Source organism: Penicillium cosmopolitanum (genome assembly GCF_028827165.1).
Source record: "Penicillium cosmopolitanum strain IBT 29677 chromosome Unknown utg000004l:1.0-4361866.0:1.0-4365735.0, whole genome shotgun sequence".
In the NCBI taxonomy this organism is placed as follows: Eukaryota; Fungi; Ascomycota; class Eurotiomycetes; order Eurotiales; family Aspergillaceae; genus Penicillium; species Penicillium cosmopolitanum.
This window is the reverse complement of record NW_026622674.1, coordinates 3,724,122-3,741,153: the sequence shown is the minus strand read 5'-3', so window position 1 is coordinate 3,741,153 and position 17,032 is coordinate 3,724,122. Positions and strand designations below refer to the sequence as shown.

General features: G+C 51.1%; 3 protein-coding genes across 3 annotated transcripts; 2 read left to right on the top strand and 1 right to left on the bottom strand.

Moving 5' to 3' along the window:
* Positions 1 to 73: 73 nt before the first annotated feature.
* On the top strand, positions 74 to 13,242 carry N7509_002804 (uncharacterized protein; the record flags this gene model as incomplete). The annotated part of the gene is made up of 4 exons (XM_056627441.1): positions 74 to 356; positions 422 to 11,769; positions 11,817 to 12,728; positions 12,796 to 13,242. 4 exons carry the CDS (start codon positions 74 to 76, stop codon positions 13,240 to 13,242), a joined length of 12,990 nt encoding a protein of 4,329 aa, XP_056493236.1.
* A 570-nt stretch (positions 13,243 to 13,812) lies between these two features.
* N7509_002803 (survival factor 1 family protein) lies at positions 13,813 to 15,237 on the bottom strand (the record flags this gene model as incomplete). The annotated part of the gene is made up of 5 exons (XM_056627440.1): positions 13,813 to 13,911; positions 13,978 to 14,354; positions 14,411 to 14,835; positions 14,940 to 15,155; positions 15,218 to 15,237. 5 exons carry the CDS (start codon positions 15,235 to 15,237, stop codon positions 13,813 to 13,815), a joined length of 1,137 nt encoding a protein of 378 aa, XP_056493235.1.
* A 478-nt stretch (positions 15,238 to 15,715) lies between these two features.
* N7509_002802 (mitochondrial 54S ribosomal protein uL11m) lies at positions 15,716 to 16,265 on the top strand (the record flags this gene model as incomplete). Its single annotated transcript, XM_056627439.1, has 3 exons — positions 15,716 to 15,844; positions 15,934 to 16,104; positions 16,164 to 16,265. The coding sequence occupies 3 exons, from the start codon at positions 15,716 to 15,718 to the stop codon at positions 16,263 to 16,265; spliced, it is 402 nt and encodes a 133-aa protein (XP_056493234.1).
* Positions 16,266 to 17,032: the final 767 nt, after the last annotated feature.

Genomic DNA, 17,032 nt, shown 5'->3' with positions numbered 1-17,032 from the left:
CTCCGACCGCGCTCCGCTTCTTTGAATTGTCCATGATTTCTCAGCCCCTATCGCTATAGAGTTCGAAACAAAGATGGAGGTCGCCACCCCCGGCGTGCCAAATGGCGTGCCCACAACGGACACGACTGTTGTGGTGGATTCGGGCACCGTGATCCAGTACCTGACAGAGGTGCTTCAGGTGACACTGGGCGCTCTGAAGTCTGAGCTGGAAAGCGCGGGGAGCTTGCTCTCTGCTGCTAAATACAACGAAACTGCGCAAAGATGTACGCGTTTTGCCTCCGAGTCGCAAGTTGCGCTCTATGTGCAGAAGGATATCGCAGCCGCGGAGGAGACAAACGGCGAAACTGAGGGTTCAGGTGAGTTGGATCCCGAGATTCGTTGATACTGCCTATATATGATATCTAACGGAAGTCTTCAATAGACTCAGTGCAGTATGTTTATACCCTCTCCTCTGAGATATCCTCCGCCTCGACCACCGTAGGTTCCGTCGCCTTTATCAAACGTCCTGCTTCTATCGACCCCTCCCTCCCGATCGCATCGCAGATCCAAGTGATGAACTTGCCCGGTCTGGCATCCCTCAACAATGCTCCGTCACAGCAAGGAGCTTCCATGTCGCCCTACCAAATCCTGCACCTGCTCCTCCACCACGGTCTCAGCCCCTACTTCGAAGCCTATACGCGCAACCAAGAGACGATCACCGGAGCGAAGCCAAGAGGCGACACGGAAGCGAAGACCGGAATTCCAGGCACAAAGAAGAAGTTTGCAGAGTTAGAGCTGGGTCTCATGCACCTGCAACAGAATGTCGAGATTCCGGCATTGAACCTTCCGCTTCACGAAGTCGTCCAAGCTGCGCTGAAGGAGGCTGAAGCCAAGGACATCAAAGCAACGGTGGAGCTGATCCCAATGTCTGTTTTGGACAGCAGTGCTTTCACGAATAGTATTCAGAACACTGTGAACGGCTGGATTCGGTCAATCCAGACCATCACCAAGATGTCTCGGGATCCCGATGGAGAGTCTGCTGCGCCAGAAGTCAATTTCTGGCTATCCATGGAATCTGCGCTGGAAGGAATTGAAGGACAACTAGCAAGTGACGGAGTGCGACTTACTATGGATATTCTGCGCCACGCAAAGCGATACCAGCCCACTCTCAGTTTCGTGGCGGATACTGGGCTGAAAGACGCCTCCGAGCTGGTCCAGAAGTACAATCAGCTTATGCGTGATTTCCCTCTGGACGAGCTTCTCTCTGCTACCTCTCTGCAGAAAGTGCAGGAGTCGCTAGGCTTGATCTTCAACCACCTGAACAAGAAGCTTAAGATCTGTCCTTACCCCATCAAGCGTGCTTTGTCACTTGTCGAGTCCATTTCTGGGGATCTAGACAAGAAGATTCATGACCTGATCAATGGTCGTGATGTTCTTCACCTCGACTACCGCGAGTTTCGGTCACTGATGAAAATCACCCAGGCTATCTGGCGGACATGGGACGAAAATCTTAAGGAATTCACCAACGTCGCTCGTGAATCAACAAGACGCAGAAATGAGAAGTTCATCCCGATCAAAATCAATGCCCGACACGACAAGACTCGCGAACGTCTCAAGTACATTGATACTTTCCGAGTTAACCACGAGCAGCTCCAAAAGACCATCATCAACGTTTTGGGCCCGAAGAACTTGTCGCCCGCAGAGACCGGCGCTGGCGTGGACTCTGACGAGGCTATCATTGTTGAGGAAATCGGCGATGTGGATGCCGTGGAGGAGGTTACACTGGCATATGCTGCCCTGAAGAATGTCGATGTTTTGGATGTTTCTCCGGAAGGAGCTCGCACCTGGGAACAGGCAGAGATCGGCTACAGCGAGCGAACATCTCGAGTCGAAAACTCCATCATTGCCCGCCTGCGCGATCGTCTTGCAACCGCCAAGAATGCCAACGAGATGTTTCGTGTCTTCTCCAAATTCAATGCCCTTCTCGTTCGCCCTAAGATTCGTGGTGCGATTGGAGAGTATCAAACACAGCTTATCGAGAATGTCAAGCGTGATATTTCAGCTCTCCATGAACGCTTCAAGCACCAGTATGCTCATTCCGAGGCACACGCGATGGCTCAATTGCGTGATCTTCCGCCTGTCTCTGGTGCCATCATCTGGGCTAGACAGATCGAGCGACAGCTTGACGGCTACATGCGCAAGGTTGAGAATGTTCTAGGAGAGGACTGGCACTTGCATACCGAAGGAGAGAAGCTGCAAGCCGAAAGCAGTCTGTTCCGCAAGAAGCTTGACACTCGTCCAGTCTTTGAGTCTTGGCTTTGGGATGTCCAGAGACGACACATCACGATTTCCGGCCGCCTTTTCAATATAGTGCGCAACCGCGCCGCTGGAAACACCCTGGAGCTAACAGTCAACTTCGATGCCCAAATCATCGCTCTGTTCAAAGAGGTTCGAAACCTCATTTGGTTGAACTTCCAGGTTCCTCATGCTGTGAGCAACATCTCTAAGGAAGCGAAGCGTGTCTACCCCTACGCGATTAGTTTAATGGAGAGCGTGCGCACCCTTCTCCAGACAAATCGTACTATCGCCTCGATGTCTGATGTTGCCATTCTCCTGAATGGCTATGTCAACGATTCACAAGCGATGGTCGCGAAGGGTATCCCTCTTAGATGGGAGTCATTTGTTCACTCTTACGAACTCCATGTCAAACAATCTGCGCTTGCCAATGGCGCCATCGACACCGCCATGCCCAACCGTACAGAGAGCAAACATGTTCAGTTTGTTCGCGAGTTCGCCGGCTCGGCATCCGTTCTACAGACCAAGACTGCCGTTCTGTCGTCCATCAACGAAAGCATTCAGAAATCTATCCTCGAGCTCAAGACTTGCCCTTATGATTTTGCGGCATTCAAGCAACGCCTCGAAACCATCCAGAATGCGGTGGATAAGCTCAATCTCGAGAATTACGTCAATTTGGACTTCTGGGTCTCCGAATTGAACGGTAAAATCCAGGCCATCTTCCAAGAGAGACTTCATCGTGCTGTTCGCGAATGGATCAGCACTTTCCAGGAATCTCGCAGCCCGGAGGCAGGTACATTCCAGTCACAATTTGCTGTCGTCGAGCCGGAGGCCACAATTTACAAAATTGAATTCCCCGAACTTTTCCATGAGATTTCCATGAAGAACCAGGTTCTACATCTCGACCCTCCACTGCAGTTCGCCCGTGCCAGTTGGTTTGAACACTTTGATAACTGGCTGGGAGTCATCTGTAATCTTGAGAAGATCAAAGCTTCCCGATACCAAATCTCGATCGATGTTCAGGCCGTTCGTCAGTCGGAGGCATGCTTTGCGGATCTCCCCCAACTCTGCACTGATGAACTCAATCAAGTCTATGGAGTTATTGAATCTAGATTGAAGGATGTCTCACAATACGTCGACAAATGGTTGCAATTCCAGTCTCTGTGGGATCTGCAATCCGAGCAGGTCTATGATATCCTAGGAGATGACCTGTCTCAATGGCTCCAGCTACTCCAGGAAATCAGAAAGAGCCGCGCCACCTTTGACACCTCTGAAGTCAGCCGAGGCTTCGGCAACATCCGAATTGACTACGAGCAAGTCCAAACTAAGGTCAATGCCAAGTACGACCAGTGGCAACACGAGATCCTGCTGAAGTTTGGTGCCAAGCTCGGTGGCCGTATGCGAGAGGTGCATTCGGACATCGCGTCTGCTCGTCGTGACCTGGAGGGCCAGACCCTAGAAGCTTCTTCTACCGCACATGCTGTGTCTTTTATCACAATTGTGCAACAATGCAAGCGCAAGACTCGCGTGTGGGAGCCCGAGGTCGATCTTTTCCGTCAAGGTCAAACTACATTATCTCGGCAACGATACCAATTCCCTAGTGACTGGCTTCACGTGGAGAATGTTGATGGTGAATGGGCAGCACTCAATGAGCTTCTTACTCGGAAGAGCAAGATCGTTCAAGACCAAACCGAAGGTCTCCGTGCTAAGATTGCCGCTGAAGACCGCGTCATTGGCGACAAGATTGCTGAAATCATTGGGCAGTGGAATGATGAAAAGCCCGTCTCCGGAACCATTCCACCTGACGAAGCCTCTCGCACCCTAAGCTCTTTTCAGTCTCGCCTGGAGTCTCTCCAGTCTGAATTCGAGATGGTTTCCAAAGCCAAGGAGGCTCTTGATCTCCCTGCAAGCACAGAATCCTCACTCCCCGCTATCCTTGAGGAGGTTCAAGACTTCATGTCAGTCTGGGCTGCATTGGCAACCATTTGGAAGAGTCTTGAAGATCTCCGTGAAAGTTTGTGGGCCTCCGTCCAACCTCGCAAGATCCGTCAATCTTTGGATGGCCTAATCAAGATGACCAAGGAGATGCCAAGCCGAATGAGACAGTATGCTGCGTTTGAACACATCCAGAACGTCCTCCGAGGACTGTTGAAAGCCAACAGCACACTGTCCGATCTGAAGTCCGAGGCTGTCAAGGATAGACACTGGGAAAAGATTTTTAAGGCTCTGAAGCCTGGAGAGCGACCCGGCTTGAACAATCTCACTCTCGGCCGGGTCTGGGATCTACAACTCACAGCAAGTGATGCTATCATCAAAAGCATCCTTGCCCAGGCTACTGGTGAAATGGCATTGGAGGAATTCTTGAAGCAGGTCCGAGAGACTTGGCAAACTTACTCCCTGGATTTGGTCAACTACCAGAACAAGTGCCGCCTCATCCGTGGTTTCGACGATCTATTTGCCAAGTGTAGTGAGAACTTGTCCTCCTTACAAGCCATGAGAAACTCTCCCTATTACAAAGAATTCGAGGAAGAAGCTGCCGCCTGGGAGGATAAGTTGAACCGTGTTCACGTCCTTTTCGATGTCTGGATCGACGTGCAAAGACAATGGGTTTACCTGGAAGGCGTATTTACCGGAAACGCTGATATCAAACATCTCCTGCCTCTCGAGTCCAGCCGCTTCCAGAACATCAATTCCGAATTCTTCGCTGTTATGAAGAAAGTCTACAAATCTCCTTTTGTCCTGGAGGTTCTCGCCATCAACGGCGTCCAAAAGTCCCTCGAGCGCCTGGCAGAATTGCTTAACAAAATTCAAAAGGCCCTTGGTGAATATCTGGAGCGCGAGCGTGTTTCGTTCCCTCGTTTCTATTTCGTTGGAGACGAGGACTTGCTGGAGATCATTGGTAACAGCAATGATATCTTCCGAGTTGCCAAGCATTTCAAGAAGATGTTCGCTGGTCTATCGGGTCTCCTGATGGATGACGACAACAATATCGTTGGATTCACCTCCAAGGAGGGCGAAGAGGTTCGCCTGAAGAAGGAAGTCAATCTTCTCAAGACTCCGAGAATCAACGATTGGCTCACCGCGTTGGAGAACAACATGAAGTTGACCCTCGCCGAACTTCTTGCCGAAGCCGTTGAGCAGTTCGATACACTTTACAACGCTACAGAGGTAGACCGTACAGCTTTCAGCGATTTCCTCGCCAATTACCCTGCCCAGATTGTCGTCCTTGCCAGCCAGGCAGTATGGACCAACTCGGTACAGAAGTCTCTGGAAGAAGGTGGCACGAACCTCTCTGCCCTGTACGATGCCGAGGTCAGGATTCTTGAGCTGCTGGCCGCCACCGTTCTTGGCGATCTTGATGCTATTGCTCGCAAGAAGTGCGAACACATGATCACCGAGTTCGTCCATCAGAGAGATACCATCTCCAAGCTCATAGCGTGCAATGCGACCGCCCCCACACATCATCTCTGGCTCCTGCAGATGCGCTACGTCTACAAAGCAGAGGGTGACTTCTTGCAGCGCCTGTATGTCCACATGGCAAATGCGAAGCTCAACTACGGATTTGAGTACTTGGGTGTCCCAGAGCGTCTTGTTCGCACTCCGCTTACCGATCGTTGTTTCCTTACACTCACCCAGGCGCTTTGCCAGAAACTCGGTGGTTCTCCCTACGGCCCAGCCGGAACTGGAAAGACCGAGTCCGTCAAGGCACTTGGCTTGCAGCTCGGTCGTTTCACCCTTGTGTTCTGCTGTGACGACACTTTCGATTTCCAGGCTATGGGCCGTATCTTCCTGGGTATCTGCCAGGTTGGTGCCTGGGGGTGTTTCGATGAATTTAACCGTCTGGAAGAGCGTATCCTGTCTGCTGTTTCGCAGCAAATCCAAAATATCCAGATTGGTCTCCGAACGCGCGACGAAGACGAGAACAGTCAGATCGAGCTTGTTGGACGACGCCTCGCTGTCAATGCTAATACTGGTATCTTCATTACCATGAACCCTGGCTACGCAGGCCGATCAAATCTGCCGGACAACTTGAAGAAGCTGTTCCGCAGTGTCGCTATGTCCAAGCCCGACAAGGAGCTCATTGCGGAAGTCATGCTCTTCTCTCAGGGTTTCAAGCAAGCGAAGCCTTTATCAAAGCAGACAGTTCCGTTCTTCGACCACTGTGCGTCTAAATTGTCTAAGCAGGCCCACTATGACTTCGGCCTTCGTGCCCTGAAGAGTGTCCTTGTCAGCTCCGGTGGTCTGAAGCGTGCGCGTGTTGCCAACTCGGGAGGTGAATTAGGGCCAGATGAAATTGTCGAGCCTCAAATCATCGTCCAAAGTCTGCGAGAAACCATCGCTCCCAAGCTTGTGCAAGAAGATGTTGAACGCATGCTCGAGATCCAGGTAGAGGACTTCCCCGGCGTTGATTATGTGCCCGCGAATTACGAGAAGCTCACGAATGCGATCCGTGAAATTGCTACCGGCAAGGGAAATCACTACGTCGACAGCGAAATGTGGGTCACCAAGGCCCTGCAACTTTACCAGATCCAATCTATTCACCATGGTGTTATGATGGTTGGAAAGTCCGGAGCTGGTAAATCTACTGCCTGGAAGATCTTGCTGGAGGCCATGCAAAAGGTGGATGGTATCGACGGTGTCTCTCATATCATCGACTCCAAGGTCATGTCGAAGGAAGCTCTCTACGGTAACCTAGACAACACTACTCGCGAGTGGACCGATGGTCTTTTCACTGGTATTCTTCGCAAAATTGTTGACAACCTCCGTGGCGAAGATAGCAAGCGCCACTGGATCGTCTTCGATGGCGATGTTGACCCCGAATGGGTTGAGAACTTGAACAGTGTTCTGGATGACAACAAACTTCTCACTTTGCCAAACGGTGAACGTCTGAACCTCCCGCCAAATGTTCGCATCATGTTCGAAGTCGAGACTCTGAAGTATGCAACACTCGCTACTGTCAGTCGTTGTGGTATGGTCTGGTTCAACGCCGATACTGTCACACCTGCGATGATGATTACCAACTATGTGGAGGGTTTGAAAACCAAAATTTTCGAAGACCTGGATGATGACAGTGCTCCTGCTGGCTTGGCCGCGGTGCGAACGACAACTACACAAGAAACCCTCTCCACCATCCTCAAGCAGCTCTTGGAAAGCGACCATCTTCTGCCCAAGGCCCTCGAGGAGGCTAAGAAATACAACCATATCATGGACTTCACAGACATTCGTGCCCTCAACACTTTGTTTAGCTTGCTGAACAAGGCCTGTCGCAATGTTCTGGAGTACAACATCCAGCATGTTGACTTCCCTCTGGATCCCGAGCAAATCGAGTCTTACATCTCCAAGAAGCTTTTGCTCACCCTCGTCTGGTCATTTACTGGTGATTGTCCACTCACTGATCGCAAGGCGTTTGGTCAATTCGTCACCGGAATGTCAACCAGTGATCTTCCACCGAATGGCGACTCGTCGCTTATTGACTACGATGTGACTCTTCCAAAGGCAGAGTGGACAAGTTGGCAGGACCAGGTCCCTACAATCGATATCAATACTCACTCTGTCACCCAAACCGACGTCATCATTCCTACTGTGGACACTGTCCGCCATGAGGATGTCCTGTACTCTTGGCTTGCTGAGCATAAGCCACTGCTACTGTGTGGTCCTCCTGGTTCCGGTAAGACTATGACGTTGTTTGCTGCTCTGCGGAAGCTGCCAAACATGGAGGTCGTTGGTCTCAATTTCTCAAGTGCTACGACTCCTGATCTTTTGATCAAGACATTCGAGCAATACTGTGAATATAAGAAGACACTCAATGGTGTAGTCATGTCTCCCAACCAAATTGGTCGTTGGTTGGTCATCTTCTGCGATGAAATTAACTTGCCCGCGCCTGATCGCTACGGAACCCAGCGAGCCATTTCCTTCTTGCGTCAACTTGTCGAGCAGAATGGATTCTGGCGAACCACTGATAAGACCTGGGTTACCTTGGACCGCATCCAGTTTGTCGGTGCTTGCAACCCTCCCACTGATGCCGGCCGTACTCCAATGGGAGAGCGATTCCTGCGCCATGCTCCTCTGATCATGGTTGATTACCCCGGTGAGATCTCGCTCAACCAGATTTATGGTACTTTCAATTCGGCGGTTCTCAAGATTCTGCCCTTGCTTCGTGGATTCTCCGACGCCCTCACCAAGGCAATGGTTCAATTCTATCTCGAATCCCAGACAAGATTCACGCCCAAAATCCAGCCCCACTATGTGTACTCTCCTCGTGAGCTTACTCGTTGGGTTCGTGGTCTCTACGAGGCCATCAAGCCGCTTGAAACCTTGACTGTTGAAGGCCTTGTACGAATCTGGGCACACGAAGCCTTGCGTCTCTTCCAGGATCGTCTAGTCGACGAAGACGAAAGAGCTTGGACTGCTGATGCTGTTCGCCGTATCGCATTGGAACACTTCCCGAATATTGATGACGTGGAGGCGCTCAAGGGTCCGATTTTGTTCTCGAACTGGCTATCCAAAAACTATGTCCCAGTCGAACAAGAACGCCTACGTGACTTCGTCAAGGCTCGTCTAAGAACATTCTGCGAGGAGGAGGTTGATGTTCCTTTGGTCCTATTCAATGACGTCCTCGAGCACGCGCTCCGCATTGACAGAGTCTTCCGCCAGCCCCAGGGTCATCTCATTCTCATTGGTGTCAGTGGCAGTGGAAAGACTACATTGTCCCGATTCGTTGCATGGATGAACGGATTAAGAGTCTTCCAGATCAAGGTCCACGGAAAGTACTCTTCAGAAGATTTCGATGATGACCTGAGAAGTGTACTCCGTCGGGCAGGCTGCAAGGGTGAAAAGATTTGCTTCATTATGGACGAGTCTAATGTTCTGGACTCTGGTTTCTTGGAGCGCATGAACACGCTACTTGCCAACGCCGAGGTGCCTGGTCTCTTTGAGGGCGATGAGTTCTCTTCCTTGATGACAGCCTGCAGAGAAGGAGCTCAACGTCAAGGTTTGCTCCTCGACTCCCAAGAGGAGCTATACAAGTGGTTCACCCAGCAAATTGTGAAGAACCTGCACGTGGTATTCACTATGAATCCACCCGAGGATGGTCTCTCGTCGAAGGCAGCCACCAGTCCCGCGCTGTTCAATCGTTGTGTTCTTAACTGGATGGGTGATTGGTCTGATCAGGCGCTGTTCCAGGTCGGCTCTGAGCTTACCCAGTCGGTAGATCTGGACAAGCCCAACTTCGTCTCGCCTGACAGCATTCCAGTGGCATACCGCGAACTTTCATTGCCAGCTTCGCATCGCGACACGGTAGTCAACTCTATGGTATACATTCACCACTCTCTTCACCGTTTCAACCAGCGTTTGCAGAAGCAGCAAGGCCGTGTTACTTTCCTCACCCCTCGCCACTACCTTGACTTTGTTGCTCAATATGTCAAGCTGTTTAACGAGAAACGTGAGGATCTCGAGGAGCAACAGCGTCACTTGAATGTGGGCCTGGAGAAACTTCGTGATACTGTCGACAAGGTCAGCGATTTGCGAGCCAGCCTGGCGCAGAAGAAGACTCAGCTGGAGAGAAAGGATGCTGAGGCAAATGAGAAGCTGCAGCGCATGGTTGCTGACCAGCAGGAGGCAGAGCAGCGGAAGCACACTTCCCTAGAGGTGCAAGCTGCTTTGGAGAAGCAGGAGAAGGAGGTTGCTTCCCGAAAGGAAGTCGTTCTGGGTGATTTGGCTCGGGCGGAGCCTGCAGTGATAGAAGCACAGAAGAGTGTCAGCAGCATCAAGCGTCAACACCTCACTGAGGTCCGATCAATGAGCAATCCCCCAGCTGGTGTCAGACTCGCCATGGAGGCAGTCTGTACCCTACTCGGTCACAAGGTTGTTGGTGACTGGAAGGCTGTCGGATCTATTCTTCGAAGGGAGGATTTCATCGCTAGTATTGTTCATTATAACAACGAGAAGCAGATGACTCGTTCCCACCGCATCAAGATGCAGAACGAGTATCTGTCCAAGGAGGAATTCACCTACGAGCGAGTGAACCGTGCCAGTAAGGCATGTGGTCCCCTGGTTCAATGGGTCGAAGCGCAGGTCAACTACTCCGCAATTTTGGATCGTGTTGGGCCTTTGCGTGAGGAGGTTGATACACTGGAGGAACAAGCTCTTCAGACCAAGGCCGAGGCTCAAGCCATTGAGAATACCATCACGAGCCTCGAGAACAGTATTGCAGGCTACAAGGCCGAATACGCTTCCTTGATCAGCGAAACCCAGGAGATCAAGACCGAGATGTCTCGAGTTGAGTTCAAGGTCAACCGAAGTGTGCGCTTGCTCGACAGTCTCGCATCTGAGCGAGTGCGCTGGGAGGATGGCAGCAAGTCATTCGAGACTCAAATCAGCACGCTTGTCGGCGATGTCCTCATTGCGGCCGCATTCCTGGCCTATGCTGGTCTTTACGACCAGCAGTTCCGTAAGGCGATGATTGACGACTGGGTGCACCAGCTGGGTCAATCTGGCATCCAATTCAAGCCACATAACCCGATTACAGAATACCTGTCCAACGCTGATGAGCGCCTGACTTGGCAAGAGCATTCTCTCCCAGTCGATGACCTTTGCACCGAAAATGCCATCGTCTTGAAACGCTTCAACAGATACCCCCTGATTGTCGACCCCTCTGGTCGTGTCACGGAATTTTTGCAGAAGGAGAGCAATGACCGCAAGCTCACTGTCACTAGCTTCTTGGATGATTCCTTTGTCAAGCAACTCGAGAGCGCCCTGCGTTTCGGAAACCCTATCCTCATCCAAGATGCGGAGCATCTGGACCCGATTCTCAACCATGTTCTCAACAAGGAATACCAGAAGACTGGTGGACGTGTTCTCATTCAACTTGGAAAGCAAGAAATCGACTTCTCGCCATCGTTCAAACTGTTCCTTTCCACCAGAGATCCGTCTGCTACATTCCCCCCTGATGTTTGCAGTAGGACAACCTTTGTCAACTTCACGGTCACACAGAGCAGCTTGCAGACTCAATCATTGAATGACGTTCTGAAGTTCGAGCGACCGGATGTGGATGAGCGTCGTAACAACCTTGTCAAGATGCAAGGTGAATTCAAGGTTCACCTACGTCAACTTGAGAAGCGTTTGTTGCAGGCATTGAACGAGTCTCGTGGAAACATCCTCGACGATGACAATGTCATCGAGACTCTAGAGACTCTCAAGAAGGAGGCCGCGGAAATCTCCAAGAAGATGTCCGAGACCGAAGGCGTGATGTCCGAGGTGGAGAGTGTCACCAACCAATACAGCATCATTGCCCGAGCCTGCAGTGCTGTCTTTGCGGTTCTGGAGCAGCTTCACCACATCAACCACTTCTACCAGTTCTCTCTCCAATACTTCGTGGACATCTTCAACTCTGTTCTCTACCAGAACAAACGTCTTGCACAGGAGAAGGACCACTCTGCACGCGTGCAGATAATCATCCGAGACCTCTTCATTACTACGTACCAACGCACATCCTCGGTCTCGTCCAGAAAGACCGCATCACGCTGGCAATTCTTCTTGCTCAGGCCACACCATTCCCAATGGACAGGACTATCCTCGATCGCATTTTGGACGAATCTGTTGAAGACGCCGATCTCTCAAGCACTGGTATCACGCGTGACGAAGTGATGGGCAGGTTGAACAACATGTCTCTATTCAAGGAACAAATTGCCAATGTTACTGAAGAGCAATGGGATCGCTTCTTTACCGAAGAGCTTGCAGAGAATGCCGTCCCAGTAATCTGGGATGAAGGCACATCACACCTTGACCAGCTCCTTCGATCCTTGTTGCTTGTCAAGCTTTGCCGGATGGACCGCTTTGTTCCTACCGCTGAGCGCTTTATCGAGGCTGTGTTTGGCCGTGAGCTATTCGAGGGCAGCGGTGACTTGCAGGATATCGTCAACCAAGTCACAGCTACTACCCCAATTTCCCTCAGCTCCAGCCCTGGTTTCGATGCCAGTTACAAGGTCGATGCCCTGGTGCAACGGACCAACGCAACATGTGCCAACATTGCCATGGGTTCGAATGAAGGTCTCGAGAGCGCCGACAAGGCTATCAGCAACGCTGCCGCAACCGGTAACTGGGTTCTTGTCAAGAACGTTCACCTCGCTCCTTCTTGGCTTCAGAGTCTCGAAAAGAGACTGGATTCGCTCAAGCCTCACAAGGAATTCCGTCTCTTCCTTTCCATGGAATCTAGTCCTAAGATCCCTGTCAATCTGATCCGTGCCTCGCGCGTCTTGATGTTCGAGCAGCCTGCTGGTGTGCGCGCCAATATGAAGGACTCCCTGTCTTCCCTGTCCGATCGTGCCAACAAGGCTCCTGTCGAGAAGGCTCGTGTTTACATCTTGCTCTGCTTCCTCCACGCCGTGGTCCAAGAACGCCTCCGCTACGCGCCCAACCTGGGATGGAAGGGCTTCTGGGAATTCAATGACAGCGACGTGAGTAACAACCCTTTGATCTACTTTTCTCTTCTTTTTACGGGATGCTAACTTCCTAATTCAATAGTACGAATGCTCTGCCTTTATCATTGACCACTGGGTCGACACTGTCGCCCAAGGCCGTTCTAACGTTGCCCCCAACAAACTTCCCTGGGAGATGATTCGCACACTCATTGGGGAGATGTACGGCGGCAAGATCGATGATGCTGGTGACTACCAACAGCTCGAGGGCCTGGTGAACAACTTTATTACCGCAGCCGCGTTCGAGGACGAGTACAAGCTAGTCTCTGGCGTCGAAAAGGACCATCTTCTGGTTCTGCCCAGTAGCACCAGTATGCGTGATTTCAATGTCTGGGTCAACAATCTGCCCGAGCGTGAGCCGCCCACTTACCTGGGTCTCCCTGCCAATGCCGAGAAGTTGTTGTTGGTTGGCCATGGCCGTAAGATGATTGGAGATTTGTCTCGGGTTACCACTCTTCTGGACGAGGGCGAGCAGCTGATGGTTGATAATTAACCATTCTGATTTCGTTCCTTTCCTCTTCATTCCTTCCCTTTTTCTTTGCTTCGTTGGTTTTTGTTTGTTTTCCTGTTTTTCAACGGGTGGAGTTTGAGGTGAACCACCTCTAGACTATGGTTTCGTGGGAGATTGCATGCACTCTATACCCCAAAGACCGCTGGCGGATGCTTTTCTTACTTCTTATTTCTGTTGTTAAATTTAGATGTATTTTATCGTGAATGCTGTTTGTACAGAGATTCTACCCTAGAAACCCTCAAGGCTATGCCCTTGCCGCATAATAATTTCTCTTTAACACATTACTTTGGCCGTACTATCATCCATGTCTGTCTTGCCTCAAGCGGATGGACGAGTCTACGAGTGGGAGAAGTGAATCGTAAAGTAGAGTAATTTAGTTAATAGCATTAAGTATCCAGTGTACAATCTGTGGAATGTGTGGTTCGCGCGGGAGCCAATCTCGACTGCCCTCAGTGTAATGTAGAATAACTCGAACAAAAACGCCAACAAGTCCCAGTATTGGGTGATGTTCCTATGTACGTAGGTCGTGAATAGAGACTGCCATTATCGGATTTAGGAGATGAAGGTCGACTCTGAGAAGAGGAAGCCCTCCTCAACGGTCTCGACGCCGCCGATGTTGAGCTTGAGGGAAAGCTTCTCCTTGGGAGAGTACTGAGAGTGGGAATTAGGATGGGTTGAAATTAACGAACCATGAAGGGCGGGAAAAGAGAAGCATACCTGGAAAATATACGGGCGGGTACCAGCGACACTGCCAGCGATGGTCTTGATGAAACCGGGGACTTCACCCATAACATCGACACGGTCCAGGCGCTTGCCCAGAGGACCATCGACCTCGGCGGTGACGTCTTGGCCATCGGCAGACTTGCCGGACCACTCCCACTTGATGGAGGTGGGCTCGGGCCACTCGCTCTCGGGGTCCTGCTCGGTATTGGTGTGAGTAACCTTGTTGTCAGTGCCAGCGTAGATGATCTCGCCATCCTTGAGGATACCGCCGACGGTGACCTTGGTCGAGCCGTAGGATGGGGGAGTGGTGAACTCCATCATGATAGCGGAGAAGGTGGGGGTCTGGAAGTTCAGGAAGTTCCAGCGGGCGGCTATGATGTGTTAGCTTGTGTCGGCTTTTCTGTGCAAAAATCTGTATTGTTCATACCAGCGTGGTGAGGCTTCATGCCCTGAAGAGCGGGGATGAAAACACCGCGGCCTGCCAGGTCGTAGGTCTTCGCCTTGGTGGTAATAGTGCCCTCGACGGCACAACGAGCCCAGAAGGAGTGGGTCATAGAGCCCCAGGGGTTCTTAGGGTCGGTTCCAAAGTAGGAAGTGCCGTTCTTGCCAGCAGCGAAGCCGGGGGCTTTGCGGGTGATCTTGAGGTCAACAACGCTATCCGGGTTGACAGTGGACTTGATGGAGTAAGAGTCACCCTCCTCGTTGAGAGTGATGGCCAGGTTGTCGGCAGCGAAAGAAAGCATCTTCTCGTCGAAGATGATGTTGGAGAGAGGGTTCGTGTTCCAGATGTGCTCGCCGTCGCCTTGGAGGTTGAAGATCTTCGTGTTGAAGTGAGCGGTAGTATGAATGCCCCTACACAGTTCGGAGGATAGCGCAAGCAGTTAGTTATGTCCTGGGAATGATATATAGAGCCAAGGGCCCGTTGACAGCGGTGGAAATGCATCCGATCAACTTACGCAATGTTGCTGTAGATCAGCTGGACCATAACCAATGTGCCTTCGTCGGCGATGATGTAGAAGGTCTGGGTCTCGACATTGGTGTATTGGTAGGCCTTCCAGCGCAGGTCATCCTTGGTCAGGACAGTGTGGGAGGTCTCCTGAGCCTGCTGGGCGACAGACTGGATGGCATCAGGGCCATAGATGGGTTCTTGCGTACCCACGGCCGCCGAAAGACTGCCCGCATTGATCATTAGTTGCCCCACCACATCGAGAAGTACGGAAGAATGTGAACATACGTTGACTTGAGCCAGTTCATTGTGAAGGAAGGTCGGAGATAAAAACAAATCAATAAGGATGTAGCGACCAGGAAGAAAAAAAAGAGGAGAGGGAAAGGGGAGGTGAGGGAGAAGGGAGATCGACACGCGGGGCCCAGAGTTTAGCTCGGATGCGAATGGGACGAGGAGCCGCCGAGTGAGGTGAGAAACAGGAATTTGAGCCTGAATCGGACCAACGATATCCTTTAATGGAAGAATAGTCACAGGATAATAGATAGAAGAACAAAATAAAGAATTTCAGTTAGTTTTCTTGAATTATTAGATCTAAATCCACGAGAGAAAAGGGAAAAGGACAGAAAGAGAAGCGCGATGACGGCGCTTGCAAGCTCGCTTGGTGGGTTCTCGGCCAATCAGCGCGCGGTTAGGAAAATCTTCCGTCTTCAGCCAAACTCGGCGGTCTTCTTCTTCTCCGCTTGGTTTAGCAACTCTCGACCATCATCCCCTTCATTCCTTTCCACAATGGCCAGAAACGTGTTATCCAAGGATCAGTTTGTCAAGCTCATCGTCGGGGCTGGTCAAGCCAGTCCCAGTCCCCCCGTCGGTCCGGCCCTGGGTAGTAAGGGTGTTAAGAGTATGGACTTTTGCAAGGTGAGCCACCACCCCCCTCCGCCTCGAGCATTGATGCTCCTGGACAGGATGACCGGAATTGGGGTAACTAATAAGATGGATTGCTTTAGGAATTCAATGCACGCACTGCCCACATCAATGTCGGCGTCCCTATCCCCGCGCGCGTCACCGTCCGCCCCGACCGATCCTTTGCCTTTGATCTGCGCACTCCGACTACCACCTACCTCTTGCTCAACGCCGCCTTGTCGAACCCCGAAAGAACCGTCTCCGTGGTTCCATGCGTCCCGGCCACGAGAGCTGTGGCACGATCTCCCTGAAGCACGTCTATGAGATTGCCCAGATCAAGCACACCGAAACCCGGTTGTCGGGACTGAGCCTCCAAGGCCTGTGCAAGAGTGTCATCTCGCAGGCCAAGTCGATTGGCATCAAAGTTGTCCCGTGATCGTAAAGTGATGGCATCTTGTGTTAGGCGCGGGATTGAGTTCGACTTGTAACACCACAAACATCGTTTCACGATTCGGCTGGCACCAGTCTGTCTGCGCGGCGACATTGTGCAGATCGGATTCGGCCATATCTGACTGTGTCTTTCTTCTTTCTTTCTCTTTTATGGTCTTTCTGGCGTTCTCATCTCGGGGAGGAATGGACATGCTCCCTGCTGTATTATATACCTGATCATTTGATGCATGCGACTCGAGCGATGTATGCATATAACAATGGAACATCTGGCACGGCCAGTCATATTATCAATTCTTGAATGTAGGCAGGAACTGTAGGTTATAAGTCAATAAAGTGATTCTTCATGGCGCCTACTTCGAGATGGATAAAGGAGTACATCTCTACAGTTAAACGCCATTTACTACTAGTTCCAAGCTTGATAACTTTGAGATCTTCCCGAGTCAGCACTCTCATTATGTCTAGCTATCCATGGGGCATGTTATTCTATGAGCAAGCATTAGTACAGTACCTACTAGTACTAGTAGATAACCGATTGAACGAGATTTCTTCCAACCTCAATTGAAAGGCGTTTGAACTTGAAGCGCATACGTATCAACAAGCTATACCGGAATACCGATCGGCCTCAACTTTTTTTCTTCTCCTTCCAGGCTGTGGTAGAAGCAGTGCTGTACACCCTATGTCCTATTCTCATTAGAGCTTCGGTCACCAGGTGCCCTTGTGGAATATGAGTGTGGCCATGCAACAGGCAGACTG